Source organism: Silurus aristotelis, assembly GCF_946808225.1.
Source record: "Silurus aristotelis genome assembly, chromosome: 21".
Classification (NCBI taxonomy): Eukaryota; Metazoa; Chordata; class Actinopteri; order Siluriformes; family Siluridae; genus Silurus; species Silurus aristotelis.
Window position 1 is genome coordinate 9,699,167 of NC_139594.1, and position 17,041 is coordinate 9,716,207.

Consider the following 17,041-nt stretch of genomic DNA (forward strand, 5'->3'; position numbering starts at 1 on the left):
CTGGCAGCTAATTTATACATCAATGTCCCACGAGTCGAGAACATGGGCGGGGGGTGCTATGGAGCGTAAAGCCATGCCCTAATGATGTCTGAGACCTTACCTATCTTCATCTGTGCAGGCTGGTGGAAGTAGTGCCTGTTAAGAATGAATAATGTGAAGGTCTTTTGTGACACACAGTGTGGCTGAGGTTATCTCCTTGTGTACATCCTTGACACGTTGCCTCTGTCTGGACACAGGGTCTGCTGTCAGTGCTTTTCTCTGCATGATGTTGTGGCTATTGGGGCTGTGTGTAGAAAACTATTTACTGATACAACCCTGCTGTCTGTATCGCTGTGCCATATAAAAAGTCCCAGCAGAGACATTCCATTCTGACAAGCTTTTTTTCACATTATAACTTTTGAGTTTACCCAGCGCTGTTTGGAATGCACTGTATAAAACATGAACTGATAGTAATCTTTTAACCACTTTGGGTATAAACCATAAATCCATACATTTCCCAGTGCTCTGGGTCTTATGTTGCTTTGCAGTCAAAATACATAACCAGCTGCATTGCCTGCTGGTCCATGTGCTGTTCAGGGTGGTTACATATGCTCTAAGGATGAGCTTCCTGCTGACTTTTCCTCATGTGACACCTGTGTTTAGAGAGCAGTGGAGGAAATTCCAGATGTACTGCCGGTCTGAAAGAGTTCATTCATCCTCATGGGCAGCGTGAGCAAAGCTGGGGGTTCCTGAAACGTTTTGGGGAATGTGTCGATTTTGGGATATGTGTGCTCATATTTGCTTTCCTACTGCAGCCTGATGGGTCAATTTGCTAGAAATAATAAGTGTACATTTATTAATTTCATAATCAGCAGTATTGTTTGTGCTTGTCTGAATGTTGCTATGATGCAAAGTTGTAAAATATTCTCCTACACTTATTAAACATTAATATTCTGTTTTTGCACCACACAATAATCCAACATAATAAAAAAAAAAAAAAAAAAAAAAAAAAAAACCTGCTGTGAAAGCTACTATTCCTCAGATAGTTGGCAGGAAATTTCAGTCAGTTCCTTTTTCTTTCATCCAAGAAAGATCTGGCATGTACGCTAGAGATGAGCCTTTCAACACGGAGTGTCGTTTAAACAGCGACAGCATGCAGCAGTGAAAGCATACATATCAGATACCAGCCAGCGGGACTGTCCAACGCTGTTTGCGATCGGTTGTCTGGTTGAGTTACACTTTCTCCGTCTCAGAGCTCAGCACATGACAGGTTTTTTGCACAGCCTCGCTAACGGTTTTGTAATATGTGCACCTCTGTGCACACATTGCCTGTTCACTGCTCTCCTGAGAAAGTTCAGCTTATATTTTCCAGTCCAGGCAAGTGCTGTGTTGGTGTAAGCCTGAAAGGTATGCAGTAAACCTAGAACACTGCATGTTCGCTTGTGGCCAGATGTGAGTTTCTTCCGTCCAGAGTCAGTGACTCTAAAATGGCTGTCGGATTTGTCCTTTGTTACGCTATATGATATTTTAGAGGAGGTTGCGATCATTTGCAAAATAAATTATTCTTGGCAGAAGTTCATTTCAGCCTGAACTTGTTAATTGTGTTACAAGTCATTAATTTTTGCACTGTTAAAGATGATCCATGACACATAACACTAAATCATAATTTTCATGGGCTTGTTGTGTAACAAAGTTATGTTTTCCCTTTTCGGGGGATTTCAGCATACTTTATTTTTGAGCTGATGCGATAATTTTAAGAAAAAACAGTCGGTCACATGACTAAAAAGCCATTTTTTTAATATCTCCTTTTTTAGTTCACACTACAAAATGAAAATGTATTTAAAGTATGGATACTCTCTTTTTTTTTTTTTTTTTTTCTTTTCTCCATCAATATTATTAAATGTGCTTCAAGTCAGATGATAGATGATACTACAAGTATCATGTCACCAATTATTATTCTTTAATTTATATTTTATGTACCGTAGTTTATCTTATGCTTAGAAAATCAGTTTTCATTATGGAAACGGTATTTTTGTATAGTTCAGAGACCAGTTTTTGAGTTTATAAAAAAGTTGATTTGTCACTGTACTTTGAGCATATAGACATATTTGACATTTAAAATTGGCTTTTTAAATTGTTTGCATTTTGCAGAGCGTTTAGTAAAGCTCAGTTTTTGCTCGAGAAAAGACAGAGAATAAAATGCGTTTTCAAAATTAGATTTATGTGAGCGTCGCCCTAAAAAACCCTCTTGCAGTGTGATGTCTTGCGTTAGTTATGTAAGTAGTACAGCACAACTGAAAGTGCCGTTATTGGAAAATAAATCAATTAGATGGTGTCCAGCCACTCTGAATGTGGTCATTTTCCTATAATAGCACAGCCTGAAGTGTTTCAGTCCTCTTACACCACAGCAAATTTTCTACACTAACATTTACTTTCCATAATTCAAAAATGTAATATGATTTGTTCATGTACAGTGAGGTTTTATTGTGGTGGAGTTATGAAACAGTTGTTTTCTCTCTTGAAGTGAGATATGGTTTGTCTTGTCGAGAACCTGCAAATTCCTCGTTCATGTTACCTTCCTGTGTCTTCAACTCCGTCAAAAAATGATGAGTGAACAGAAAGTCTCACTTTATCACCAATTACATACAAATAAAAAAAACATCTGTTTATGCAAATGAATTAACATATTCAAAAGTGCTGTGGTATGCAGTGTTCATGTATGAAGGAAATGTAATAAATGTTTATTTAAGTAACTGTATACTATTGTCTACAGTAGTGGCAACAGTTTCAGCTTTACCCTAGTGATTGGAAAAATTTCAAATTTCAGCTCCCACAAGTTATCACCTGATAGGTTGTTTTTCCCAGGCACTTTTTCTTCCATTTTAGGCAGATTTAAAAGATTTACCCACTTATAGCTATTTTGTGCTCAGGCATAGAAAAGGTTTCACATTATCAACACTATAATAGAGCTGTATATAATTGTACTTTTGGACTGGTTATTTTAAGATATGGATACAGCTCTATTTTTTCTTTTTCTTATGCATCATCAATATTTTAAAATGTGCTCCAAACCTACTACTAGTATCATTTCACCAATCAATATTCTTTCATTTATATTTTTATGTAGTTTATTTCATGCTTAGAGAATGTTTTCATTATGAAAACGGTACATTTATATAGTTTAGAGACCAATTCTTAAGTAAATGAAAAAGTTGTTTTGTCACTGTTATACATTGAGCATATATCCATATTTGACATTTTTAAATCTGAGGCATTTGAAAGCAATATTTCTGAATCCATATCCATATGATTTTCCTAACCTGCCACCGATATTTGCGCTTGCTCCTCCTCCTTCGGCTTTAACTTGAGCGGACAGACCTGCTGCGCTGCACCAAATCTTTAAGTATTTTTATTCAAATCTTGACTCAGAGGGTGAAGCCCATTTCCCAGTGTATAATGTTTCACAGCACACAAAGAATTCTTGGCTTTTCTGTGTGTATCAAAAGCTGTTTAACTGGGTCGAGAAATCACAGGGTGGCCATAATCCACTTTGGAGCTACAGGGAGCCATGGAGATATGAGAGCAAAGCCCCATCACAGCAGTCCTCTGGGTTCCATTAAAGAAATCCTTGAAAGCGCTGTGAGCTAAGTTGTCCCTGACGAAGGCTTTAGGAGGGCTGGTGAATGTGTGCGCTTATGAACTAAATAAATTGTAAAACTTTAATTAATTAGACGGCATTATGCGCTAACGAGTTAGCAGTTCAGGAGCAGGAAGCTCATATTTTTTCCAAGTTATTTCATTATGGTTTCTTCTGTGATTAATGCACAGAGATCAGCAAATTGCAAATAAACAAATTCACCAATTAATTTAAACTAAAAATATTTAATAAACGCTACTCCATGACCCAGCCTTCATTAGATTTATGCAACAGCTGGACATGTTTGCTTTAGTTTGTGAAACAGACAAGCTCTACTAAAATGTTAAAATAAAATAAATAAATAAAAAAACACCAAAAAAAAACAAAAAAAAGAGCATGATGTTTCTTTTAGGAATAAAAATGTTTTAGAATGTTAGGTTTTAGGTTGTTATCTGGAGTCTCTGCCATTTGGCGTGAGAGTTCAGTACTTTTGGTGAAGTGTGAAAGTTGTTTACGAGGACTGGAACACTGTAATTAGCTCACCTTTTTGGCATGTGTGCTTGCACTGACAGCAGCGCAAAAAAACATGAACGTTACAGGCCTTGTAGTAGAACGTTCCTCATGGTATCAAAGAATAATAATTATAAAAAGTAAACAATATATTTTATAAATCTAATTACACATAATAAATAAATAAATAAAGCAAATGGATGAACCTAGTGCCAATTATTTTTGTGAAGCTGCATGCACAAAAGTGGTGTATAGATTTGCTTCCACAATTCGAAATGAAATGTTCTGTGTGAAAGCAACCCTGCAAAATGTAAGCTCCTCTCCTAAACAAGGCGAGAATCAGTCCTTTAAGCATTTCTGCATAATGTTTAGGAATTACAAGAAACACACTAGCAGGATGGTGCTTGGCATCACTATGGATTCACTGCACGTCTGAAAGTGTGAAGTGCCCATCATCTGTTTTTGTATCTGTAGTGATACGGTAAGACAGACATGCTAGCTAGTTAAACACCACCAAGAACTTTTGAGAAAGTTGTTAATTCACATTAAATGTAAAAGAGTGTAATAGTGTGATTATTAAATTTTAAGTGATATGTTCTTAGGTTTGGGTACAGTACTCTAACATTGATTGGCTATTTGCTGTAAATATATTTCAAAATAAACTTCAGTAATACAATACAAATGTTAAAAAGGGAACTTATTTAGAATATAACAGACAGATGGGGAACTGATGGTATCTTTAGTCTATGGCCTATGAATCAGTATGTGGCTGTACTTATTAATTGACATTTTTTAAGCACTTGTGTTAGTGTCTGGATATTAATATTGATTATGTAAAAAATTGTAAACAGTGACAAAGTTGATGCAGATAAACGTAGAATACAAACTAAGTGTTAAAAGCAACACCAAGTGCAACAGAGATCAAACTGAGAAAATGAATAAATGAAACACCAATACAGTAGCAATTCTGACGATCTGCAACAATCCAGTTTTGTGTGAAATCACCAACTGCATGGGGGATATTTTACAATAAAAACACTATAGACACTTGTTCTTTCAAAAGTTTTTCTTTGTTATGATTTGGAATGGTGAAAATTGAACATAATATTTACAAAAAATAACCAGGAATCAACTTGACTAGATGTTAAATGTGAGGCCAAACAACTCCACCTGATTCAACAGACTTTCTTTGTACTACCGATTAACATCAGTAGTTTAGCCAGATCTAGCCTAGTTCAAATCAGATATCAGAATAAATGTTTTATCAAAAGCATGAAAAAAAAAAGAATTCACATTGTACGGGATAGTATTATATTGCATAAGGCATTGAGGTAAGAAAAAAAGATGCTTCTCGATCATACATGATTATTATTATTATTACATCTTATATATTATTACATATTATATCATCCATGGAATGTCTGTCCATTTACTTATACCCATTTATGTATGGGTTTTTTTGTGCGAATTGCAGACATTTGTCCATAACATACAAAATCCTGACTCCAAAACCAATAGAGCATAGAGTTATCAGATGCTAAAAATTATATTTATTGTTTAAAGCATTTAGTTCAAAAAAACCTTTCGCCATGTGCCTGCTGCTATCTAGTACATGCGTGATGAATAGTTAATAAACAGCTATAGTGGTGATTCTTTTGAAGAAATGTTGCCACTTTTATTATTCCTGGTTAAAATTCAGTGCTGAACTGTCTTTGCCCTTTGGGTTGAATACACATTAAAATTCAAAATGTGTTAAGTCTGTAAGTGCTGTGGATAAAAATGTTCAGTGATAATTAAAAACCTCTCAAAGCATAAATTATTTTCAAATGTATTTGTTGTACTGCATCTGTGAAGCATTTGATAAGCCAGACCTAAAAAACATTAACTAACCCAACAAATAGCTTTCATGGTGTAATTCTTTCACAATTAGGTCAACTCTAAGAACAGATACTGTTTATGGATTTGAATAAGTAGCAGGAAATTCAGGTCTGAGTTAGACAGGATAGATGGTGAACTGGACTGATTTATCTGTGTTTATCATGATGCCAGATTCTGTGGTTCATTACGGTTATGGACTGATCATCTGGGATAGATAGTGTAGGGCTTATTGTGCATTCGGGGCATATTACTGTTTGCACTGGAAACCATGAAATTGAAAGTCTTCCTCTGAGGAAGCAATACTAAAAAGGGGAAGTCATACCGTCAGTATGTATTGTCTGATCGTGTGCCAACAGTTGGGGTTAAAAAAGCAACCTTTTTTTTCTCTCTCTCCACTGCTGCCTCAGAGTAATGTAATGTAAAGTGAATTTGTTTGATTGGATTATCCTGTGGATTGATTTGTGATTTAACATGCTTTCAATTGTTTTTGAGGATCTCATTGTGAATTTTAGTAAGTGGGAGTTGTTCTTTTAAGAGCACCACAGAGAGTTGAAGCTTTCAGTTTCAATTTGTGTCAAATCTGATAAAAGTAGTTAAAAAAAAAAAAACCTAAAAAGCTCTGCTGTGTTATAACAGAACAGTATGTATTGCAAACAGTGACTTGGGTCATCAGATTAATATGTACTATTAATTCAGAAATTTTTGTCCACATATACCTATACAGTTATCTCTCGTTTATCGCAGTGGTTACGTCCCAAAACCTCCCGCGATAAACGGACGCCACCCCAAAAATGCTATTTTATGTAGACAATACTGTACTGTATTAACAAAGACCGGAAAAATCAGCTAAAAAAATAGTTATGTGGCAAATGCAATTCCTCGATAAAATGGGGGCGGGAGTTTCGAACCGCAGTAAAGCGGGGGATCACTATATAACTAATTTCTTGTATGCAGTGAAGTAAAAAATGCATAGCAACCATTTTCGGTGATAAATGATTTTTGGTGGCTGGTGGGGGAAGGGGGGGGGGACACAGCAACATTGTCATACTTGAAAAATGTGAATTCTGGTGAAGAGAAATGCTAAAGCCTACAACGACGTTCTATACAGCTGTGGGCTTGGCAACCATTTTAGGAGGGGGCATATGAGTGTGACATTCTGTTGACCATGGACTTTTGACAAAAATAGTCTATCTTTGAAAATGTAGTTATTCTGTTGTTGGGCTGTGGATCTGGCATGGTCTACTGAAGTCTTCTTTCTGTCATAAAAATGTATGCAGATTTAGCAAGCACACAACTCATCACAAAAAGGTATAGCATGACTCAAGTTGGAGCGAATCATATTGATTTATGGGTTTTTTGAAATACTATCTGATAAATTGATATACATTCTGGGCCCTTCCCTCATAGTGCTTTTTCAAACTTTTGGAATCATATAAGGGCCACAGAGACCTTTCTTGATGTTTTGCCAGCATGATCAGAGGCTTTCATTCCACTATACCTTCAGGCATCACCTCGTTCACCTCGTATGGGTATGTTCATTGATTCCAAGATTTCAGATGAAAGATAAGAACTCACTAACCACTTTGCAGAATGACTGAAGTGTTTAAGTAATTGCTTTGATCTGTCTAAACCAGCTGCTTTATAACTCTTTCTGTAGGCAGATAAAAAGTTTATAGTGCCTAGCTAAGCATGCTCCCATGCAGACGAACACATTTATAATTCAGAGATCAGTCTTGCCCTGAATGATCAAATTTCACAAACATTTTACCCCACCAACACCCTGGATTATATCCAGGCCCCTCTGGTTTGGTTTTGACTTTGATTTGTTTTTGCTTCCTCCAGGAGCCCCCCCTCTCCCCTCGCCTCTCTGAAAGACTATTAATTAGTTCCTGATTATGATCCCCAGCAGGGCCATAAAACCTCAAGCTTGGAAGAAGAAAGAAATCATACCACCCATTTTTTTCCCCCTCCTTTCTGAGGCTTTACTGCTGGAACTAATTTCTTAAACTCTAAATTTTTTCCATAAGCATCTTCAATTTCTTGAAAACCTCTCATTTTTGTCTATATAACTCAAGTCTGGCACAGAGCAGAGCTGTCCAGTAAATCACAGGTCAGGCATTAGGTGCTCTGTAAAATGGATATTGCCAGGTGCATTTGTGGTGCCTCTCAAGAGGTGGACTACTATCTATTACACAGTATCACTCTTCGTTTTTCCATCTGCACAGTGCAGTGACAGGAAAGCTATGGTCAGCTGTTTTCCTCTTCAGAGTTGATAAAGCTGACCTAATAATTTTTCCTGCTGAATTTTTAAACTGAAGAGGTTGTGCTAGTGACTGAGGGATTGGTATTGCTTACAGTATATATCGCTTCCTTTTTTACTTTCTAGATAAACTTAGAAGTTTTAGTACAAGCTCAGGGGAGAATTGAATTAAAAACTCTCCAGAAAACGTAACCGAGTGAGGTTTTTAAAAAAAGATGCTTGCTGAACAAAATGAAATAAAAGCCAGTAGAATAAAAGAAACTAAAGACTCATTTATTGAAACATTTCCAAAAAGTTAAGTTTCCTTTTTTTATTATATAAGAATGTATTGAAAGGATTGCTGACCAAAATGTAACCATTAATTAAGTTTGTCGAGCCAGTATGGTTTTGTGAAAGCAAGAACTTCTTGCTTTCACAAAAAAGGTAGTTCTTATATGGCAGATGGCCAACTACAGACCTTTTAGTGTGGTGTTTTCATGACCTTTTCATTGACAAACATGCACCATTAACTGCTTCGGACAAAACTCTTAAACTGTTAAAGATAGGAGAACATGAACTGAGATTAATGGATACTTGTGTAAATAAATGTGGTCGAAAAGCTTTGTGGTTTGCAGTGTTCCTGCTGAAATGCATAGAGTCATACATGTGACAACGTTTAAGACTTAGATCTTGTAGCCAGAAAAGTGCAGATTCTGGTGGCGGGACAGACGTTTGAGCGCCCTAATTGTATTTTTCTAGAAGTGAACATCAGTTTTGAAGAACTACAACCACTTTTGGGGTGGAGCTTGTGTTGAGTCTGTTGAATTTCATTTCCCTTGCTATGAGACTCAATTGTTAATGCAAAATAAGGTAAGAAATGAATGTATTATGCATTTGCATTGTACTATCCAAATACCGATGGATGTGATGAATATTAGAATAAGAATTCCTTCAGAACCTTCCTTTAAGGTGAAAGGTGAGTCAGGGTATAAGCCCACTTCCTCATTTCCCCTGCATGCCATCCCATCTGCTGTCTGTTTGAGTAATAACATGGCTTACAGCTAACCACACACTGCACCGAGGGACCCTTTCTAGTCTTTCAAAGGTTGCTAGGCATGAATGTGCAGTTTGACAGGCTTTTAGTGAAGTAACCTGCAGGCAACAGAAGTAATCTCTCTCTCGTTCCTCTGCATGCTCCCCATGTCGTTCCCTCCTCTCACTTCCCCACTTGGTCTCTATTTTTTTTCATTTCCTGTCACATTGTTGTTTTTCTTTACTCCATAATCCATCCTTTGCTTCTGTGTGCAGCTGTGGAAAGAGGTAAGCCTCCAGCTGGCTCACTGTTTGCTGCACACAGATGTAAATAACTATTGTGGCTGCTTCTTTATAAGGGGCCACAAAGTCATAAGGTCTCTTGTTACTGAGGACATGTCAGACTTAGCTTTTTTGGTACTTGTTAGAGAGTCCACCAGTATTTTGCATTGATGGCCTTAGAAACATGCTGAAAAGAAATCACCCAATGTTTTCACGAAATCACTGATGTTCTCAAGGACAGCTTGGCTATCTACCTCTGACATTGTTTTGTTGGACAAGTGGGTGGGCATTGAGATTTGTTAGTCAGGCTGTTTGGGAGTGTAATGGTGTGTGTGGGTGTGTGTGTGTGGGAGTAGGCACACACATGGGGGATGGGAGAGTGGTTTCTGCAAAAGAGTGTAGCTCGTGTAGATCAAAGGTAACCAGACGATAGGTTTATAAGGCAGCGCTTTGTTGCTTGATAGGTTGTCAACTTCAGTACGTTCCATTTCAATGTAAACGGGCCAAAGCAGCAGGTTTTGTGGTCAGATCTGCACTGTACGTGTGAACCCTATTCTACAGGTTTCAGATCAGTGGTGCAGAAGTTCTTTGAAGTCATGTCAATGGTCTTGTCCTACACAGGGCTTGGGGAGGGAGTGTATTTTCAGGAATTCCTTGCCCTTTTGCCTATTGTGAATAGTGCTTTGCAAACGGGCACATTTATAAGACAAAAGCAAAGCTGCTCAAGAACCTTTGTATTACCAAGCCACATGCTACAGCGCTTGTGTGGGGTTGTGTGTGGCCTACATAATTATCACCAAGACTTTGGATTTGGATGGAATTCCTTATGTGCTGCATTGTTTTGCTTTACATGTATAGTGTTGATTGGAAATGAAATGCAGTGTCAAGATGAGGTTGCTTTGAACAATTTTTCCCTTTGATCGTTACACGCTTGAGTGGCTTTCTTTAAGACTTTAGCAAATCTTATTAAACGGATCTCTTATCGTTTTTTTCAATTCAGTTATTTCATCCGTGTCTTTGAACATGGACGTTCTAACATTATTATGATTTTATATATGTAAACACTCAGAACAAGAACGTAAACTTTATCCATCATGCCCACACAACTTCAGCAATGGCTGTGTTTGTGTACCCAATAAAGCCCTATTAGTATGGAGAGGCTAACTGAACGATCAGAGACTTGCTACGGTTGGCAGTGAACCGAGGTTGTCATGGTGTTTGAAAAGCTATCCCACCACACACAAAGACACACCACTGATTCTTCTTTGACCCCTGCATATAAACAAGACATGACCAACTACCATAAAGAGCAGATATAAACATAAAATAACATGCCCACCTTTAATCAAGTTGTGTTTGGAGCCATGTGAACTATGTCTTTAAAGTTATTGGGTCCAGTATTATTATGCAGTTGTTGTTAGGCAGCCTTATTATCTTGTCTTGCTCTAGTCAGTTCCTTTAATTGGACACTTGTAGCATTGGAAGACAAACAAGTCATTCCTCCCAGGGTGGTTGCCAGGGGACAAGGGGGGTGGGGGCATGACTCCTCTAATTTGAGAGTTAACATGTGGCGCTGCTGCTGCCTGTGCCATAAACCAGTGACGCTTCCCACCAGGAAGCCTCTCCAGCACAGGTGCAATCTGTACTGCAGCATGTAAGTGGTGAGAACAAAGCCTCTTATCGGCAAGCAGACTTTCATAGATAAGCAGAGGCTTGGAGCAGTACGTGCTATGACTGAAATAGCACTTTTCAAGCTCCAGTAGCGATTAGGGAACAGGGCACAATGTCACAGTTTGAATGTCAAATCATGCTGTAGGTTTTACATTTTAGTTTTAATTTGATGCATTAGAAAACACCTTGTAGAGCAAGAGAATTCAAATGGAAATTGTAAAAATTTCCATTTGTACCGTTAACCTACTAAAAAGTTTTTGTTCAGCTTTTTAAAACAAGACAACAGTTGGTTCAGGCCACTGAAAATAACAAAAAGAAAGTCCACGAAACACCTGTGAAAACACTAGCTAGAAAATGCATTTTTTTCAGCTAAATTATTAGTATTAATGTCATGTAATTAGTTTGCCATAATTTTGACACATACTCAGTTTGCTGAGATAGCATGCTCAGCCAGTTAGGGCTGTAGCTATCAATTATTTTAGTAATCGAGTATTCTACCGACGATTTCAACGATTATTTAAGTAATCGGATAAGACCTTTCTTTATTAAAGAACAATATAAAGGAAGAGAGGTTCCGAGTTTATTTCTCATATTTTTTACCTTTTTCCTTTCATAATTCCGACTTCATTCCTCGCAATTCTGACTTCATTTCTCGTAAACGTCAAAGATTTGTGGTGCATCCACAACCATGTTGTAGGCCTAAGGTTTGAAGCTGTTGGTGTATGAACGAGGCTGAGAGGGGGTGACCCTGCCCGATAGGCTAGAAAAATCCTTGGAATTGCGAGAAATAAAGTTGGAATTTCTATAAATAAAGTCGGAATTGCAAGGAAAAAATTTAATTTAATTCTTCAGTGTTTACCTGTCCAGAGCTTTCCATAGAGGTGGTGCATCAGTAATAATGCTCTGTGGGGAAACACAATGCTCCCTGTGTAGTGAAATTGAGTAAACGAAGATGTTTCGTATTGGAATTACTCAAATAATTGTTTCAGCCCTACTGCCAGTTGACCTATAACTTCTAACCTTTGAATAGCAGTTGTTTTAATACCAAGTTGTGTCCATTTTCACTGATGCAAGTTTGTAATTTGTAATGTAATGGTCACTTGAAATAACCAGCACATAGAAACATTCATCACTGCCATGATTGTTTCTGAGCAGGGTACATTCCAACTGTTGTTAAATGCTAAACACAAATTAATTTGTCCTGTCCTAACCCTGTCCTGCCAGATCTCATTTTCACATTGCATTTGCTTAAACAAAGCAAACTAGCAAAGCAGCTGGGACCGTTTGAAATCTTCGAGCATCTGTTTAGGGTGCACTCTAGCAGGATTAATCCCCAAGCTGTAAACTGACGGTGTTACGTTTTAGTTTTTATTTGTTTTTTTGGACAAATATTCATTAGGCAATTGGTACTTATTTGCATTATTTCTCTCATGTAGATATTGGTCACGGCTGCAAAGTCCTCATCCTCCACAGATGATTTGTACCTCGAGGAAACAGGATCTGGAGGATACCCCGAAGATGACGATGACTTTAGCTCTGGATCAGGCTCAGGTTAGACATCACTGTTCAAGACACTGGAATGACACATTCTAGACCAGGGGTGCCCAATACTCCAATCGCATGGGTAGATCGCATGACATTAAAAAAAAGTAGATATTTATTTATGCATTTTTATAGTAGGTAGATAATTTTGATTTGGTCATTTTATAAGTAGCTTTTATGCTGAAAAAGTGTGTGCCCCCCTGTTCTAGACCCTTAACCATTCCTAGAATCCATTATATATCTGTTGTGCTTTTCTGTAATTGATTTGGTGCTTCATTCAGGTGCTGGTGAAGAAGAGGCGGTAAAGGTGATTACAGAAAACATGATATACATAGCACCCAAAGCAAAACCTACACAGGACACCACCAAAGACTTCACACCCAAACTGGAGACTATCACAGCCTGGGACTGGGACAACACAAAAGGACTGCCTAGACAGCCTGTCAGGACAGAGGTTGGTTTAAGCAAACTTTTTTTTGGCTAAAAGGTCACTTTTTATGTTTTTTTGATTACATGACAAATTGTGTCTGATAGCATATGTACTTCTAACAATGGATCTAATAAACAAAATATATACACACTTTTTAGTAAGTACATATTGTATGAGTTTAATGACTAGTTTATCTTTTTATTCAACAAATTTCATAAGCCACAAAACAATCACAACAGGGCTAACAATTAAGGAAGATTTATTGCTTAAGCTAGTACACTGTTATCTACAGCTTAACAAAAGAAATACAACTGATTACCTGATTCGTAGGAGTACAAGCGAAATGTATTTATTTATTTATTTTTATTTTTATTTATTTATTTTTTTTTTACACACTCATTGTCCTGTTAGGTAGACCGACACAGTCGTGCAGTTATCTAATCAGCCAATCACGTGGCAGCAGATTATTTTAGTGACAAACATCAGAATAAAGAAGTGCTATCTGTTACTGATCATACTGAGCCAGACCCTCCATTCATCAGTTTTCACGCTTTAATCTAGATCGTATTGTGTGTGAAAATTCCTAGAAGTCAGTATTTTTATTAAACACTTAAACAAGCCTTTCTTGTGCCTGTGCCATGAAAAGCATGTGTGAAATGCAGAAACAGACTCCATGAATGTATCAATCTTGCTAAAGGCTATTGGCAGCAGTGTATGTAGGTGCCAACGCTGCACATCACATCTTTAGAGGTGTTAATTTAGTGCAGGGTAATACCCTGGAATTCTAATCAAACCGGGAAAAAAAAACATTAGCCTGTTGGGCTGAATTAAATCAACCAGCGGGCTGTATGTGAATTATTCATTAGAAAAAATCATTAGAAGAAGAATGTATGCACTGAAGCTTTATTGATCTTTGTTATTTATTCTTGATTTATGACTGCGGCATTTATGACTATCCTCCTGGGACAAATACTGGATGATATGTAACCAAAGATATGGAATCTAAGTTCATTTGTGTGTCATAGCAGTCCATAGTGATTGTTTAATTTGTGATTGCTGACTTTGTTCTACATTCTAATGGCAGTTCCTCTTCTCTATTGTTAGCGCCCAGTTCTTGTCACGGAGAATGAGCGCAGAAATCCAGTTGCGGGCACCACCAGTTCTCCTCGCTCCCCCGTAGAGGAGCCCTACGAAGTGCACTCAGAAAACCTCTTCCAAAGAACAGAGGTTCTAGCAGGTATTTATTGTTGTGAATATTTTTATTTTAGGCTTCTATGATCATTAAAAAACTATTATTTTTATGGTATGATAGCAGTTACTTTGTCTTGACTATCTAATGTCAGCGACTGAAAGAAAGCAAATTCTTATATTGTGCTTTTAATGTATCATTACCTAAAAATCCTACACTAGTAGTGTTCATAATTTGTAATCTTAAAGCTTTTAGGTGGGGGTTGAGGTGGATCACTGTTTAAAGTTTTTGAGTTAGGTTTTAACAATTCAGCTAGTAATGGTCTGTGGTACTCAAAATAACATTTGCATTTCTATAAAGCATTAACTTTAAGGTTAATATTGACATAATCAAAATGAGAAGACTATCATTTTTTAACACTAGCAATTGAACATCGAAATGCCACTGTAAAATATTTACCAGTATTACAATACATGTATCATACAATCCATGTTTGCAGACACTGTAAACCGTTTGATTTTATGCTACATTATTTAAATAGCGTTCCAACTGTACTGATCTAACATGCAAGCATGTCATTAGAACTGTCACTAATTGTATACACCTGTGTTCAGTGACCCAAAAATTCTTGTGAATTTGAACGTGGCACATACACTGGATGGTTTTGCTGCTAGGTAGTATATGCTAACACTGTGGTCAGTCAGAGCTATTCTTTGCTTTCAACATCTGCCTTGGGGTCTTAAGAACAGACATCGGTAAATTCACGTGCAAGACCTTGGAAAAAGAAATGACACAAATATCACAAGGTGTGATGCCTTTTGGTAGACTGGCTCACCAGACTGTTAGTGTATATTACCTAGTAGCAAACCCTGCAACTAATGTCAAGTGAGCACACCACATTCAAGTTCTCAAATTTTGGATTTTCATGGAGCATATTTACAGCTAAATATTACTTTTAGTCCTTGAATATGAATAGAGCATGGTGCATTCATTCTGGGTGATGATTGGCTGGCAGATAGATCATGTTTATGTGGTTAACTCCTTTCAAACTGTTTCAGCCTCTTCTATAATGCCTGCTCTGCCTTTCCCCCTCACCTCTATCCCAGAATAGAACACTGCATACATTAAATAACTGAACAATTTCATGAAGTTTACATCCAGAGGGGAAATATTAAAAGCAAGTTAGCTCTGCTGTCTCGGAAACATGCCGCACCAGAGAGGTTTTGCTGTGTGGGTGGACAGAAGGCTTTCTACAACCTGCCACCTCTCTTTTTGTTATTTTTTTTTTCTTTTTTTTTTTTTTGCAAAAGCAGCCAAAGAGCTCTTTTATTTAATTAGGCAATTAGGTAAGGCTTAACTGCGGAAAAGTGTATGAACATTAGAATTTAGAAAGCCAGAGCCATGATGTAGAACCTGTAGGCAGATGATTGTCACTGTTGGTGAGGAAACACATGGAGTTGCCTTTAACCTCTCGTTTATGACTTGCCTTGCAGCTGTCATTGCCGGTGGAGTTATTGGATTCCTCTTTGCCATCTTCCTCATCCTCCTTTTGGTGTACCGCATGAGGAAGAAGGATGAAGGCAGCTATGATCTTTCTGAGAGGAAACCCTCTGGAGCAGTGTATCAGAAGGCTCCTACCAAGGAGTTTTACGCATAGACTCCTTTTCCGTAACTGTCTCGTAAGCTAAAACTTCATCAGTGACACAGCATCGATGGTCCCATATCGCTGACGACGACAAGCACGTTCAAGTAAAGATCAAAACTAAGCAAGCATTTGAGGAACATGAGTAACATGAAAGCTTTTGTGTAGAGTATTGTAATTCAAACCTTTTCCTCTTTTTTTTTATGAAAAAAAAACAAAAAACAAGCAATTATGGTCAATCTCAGTGTATTTAAACTTTGTGTATTATTTGAAAAGGCTGAAAAGATAAAAAGAAAAAAAAAACGAAAACACAAACTATAAAGGTGATTCATTTTCTGTCTTCTGTCAAAGGAGCTTTTAGTCGCTGACTACTTTTTAACTGTAGCAGTATGTATTTGTAAAGAAAAAAATGTAAGTGGAAACAATTTGAATAGAATTGTTCTGTACCAGTCCAGCTTTCTTTTGCAGCATTATTTTGTCCTAGCATGTCTAACGATGATGTTAAAGGTGTATTTCATTAACTTATCTTTTTCTCTGGTGTTAAAAATGCCTTTCTTCACTTTTCATAGAGCGCTTTTGTCTCTGGATTAACATTGAATCCTTCAGTGTAAATGTTCTCCCTGGTTTAGTTTATTCTTTTCTGTCCATGGAAATGAAATATTCTTCCTTTTTCTTTCTTTTGGTGTAGATCTAGCTTCATGTATAATATTGCTTGTGGTTTGGTCAGTAATTGGACATAAAGGTGATAAGTGACAGGACATGTGTAGAGCAAAATCTACCCACTTATAGCTTTATTATTTAATTTAATCCAATTTGGTATACGTAGGTGCTTGCCAGAGCTTGAGATAAAAAAAAAAAAAAAAAAACAACAAAAACGTTCCTTCTCGCACCACTGGTGGTTGGATACTAATATTCAGTTTAGTGTGTTATGACTCACCTATAATGCCTGGATTCACTATGAATTAACTTTCAATCCATTCCAGTGGAAGCTGATTGTTTTTGGTGCTGAT

The 17,041-nt window shown here is 37.2% G+C and overlaps 1 protein-coding gene across 1 annotated transcript in view; it reads left to right on the forward strand.

The window, feature by feature from the left end:
• The window catches only part of sdc2 (syndecan 2), a 33,410-nt gene extending 16,927 nt beyond the window's left edge, over positions 1 to 16,483 (forward strand). Inside the window, exons 2-5 of the mRNA XM_083524117.1 lie at positions 12,665 to 12,779; positions 13,052 to 13,224; positions 14,305 to 14,437; positions 15,883 to 16,483. Of these exons, the coding sequence (XP_083380243.1) occupies positions 12,665 to 12,779; positions 13,052 to 13,224; positions 14,305 to 14,437; positions 15,883 to 16,046 (585 nt within the window). The 3' untranslated portion in view covers positions 16,047 to 16,483. The remainder of the gene's footprint in view (positions 1 to 12,664; positions 12,780 to 13,051; positions 13,225 to 14,304; positions 14,438 to 15,882) is intronic.
• The last annotated feature ends 558 nt before the right edge of the window (positions 16,484 to 17,041 follow it).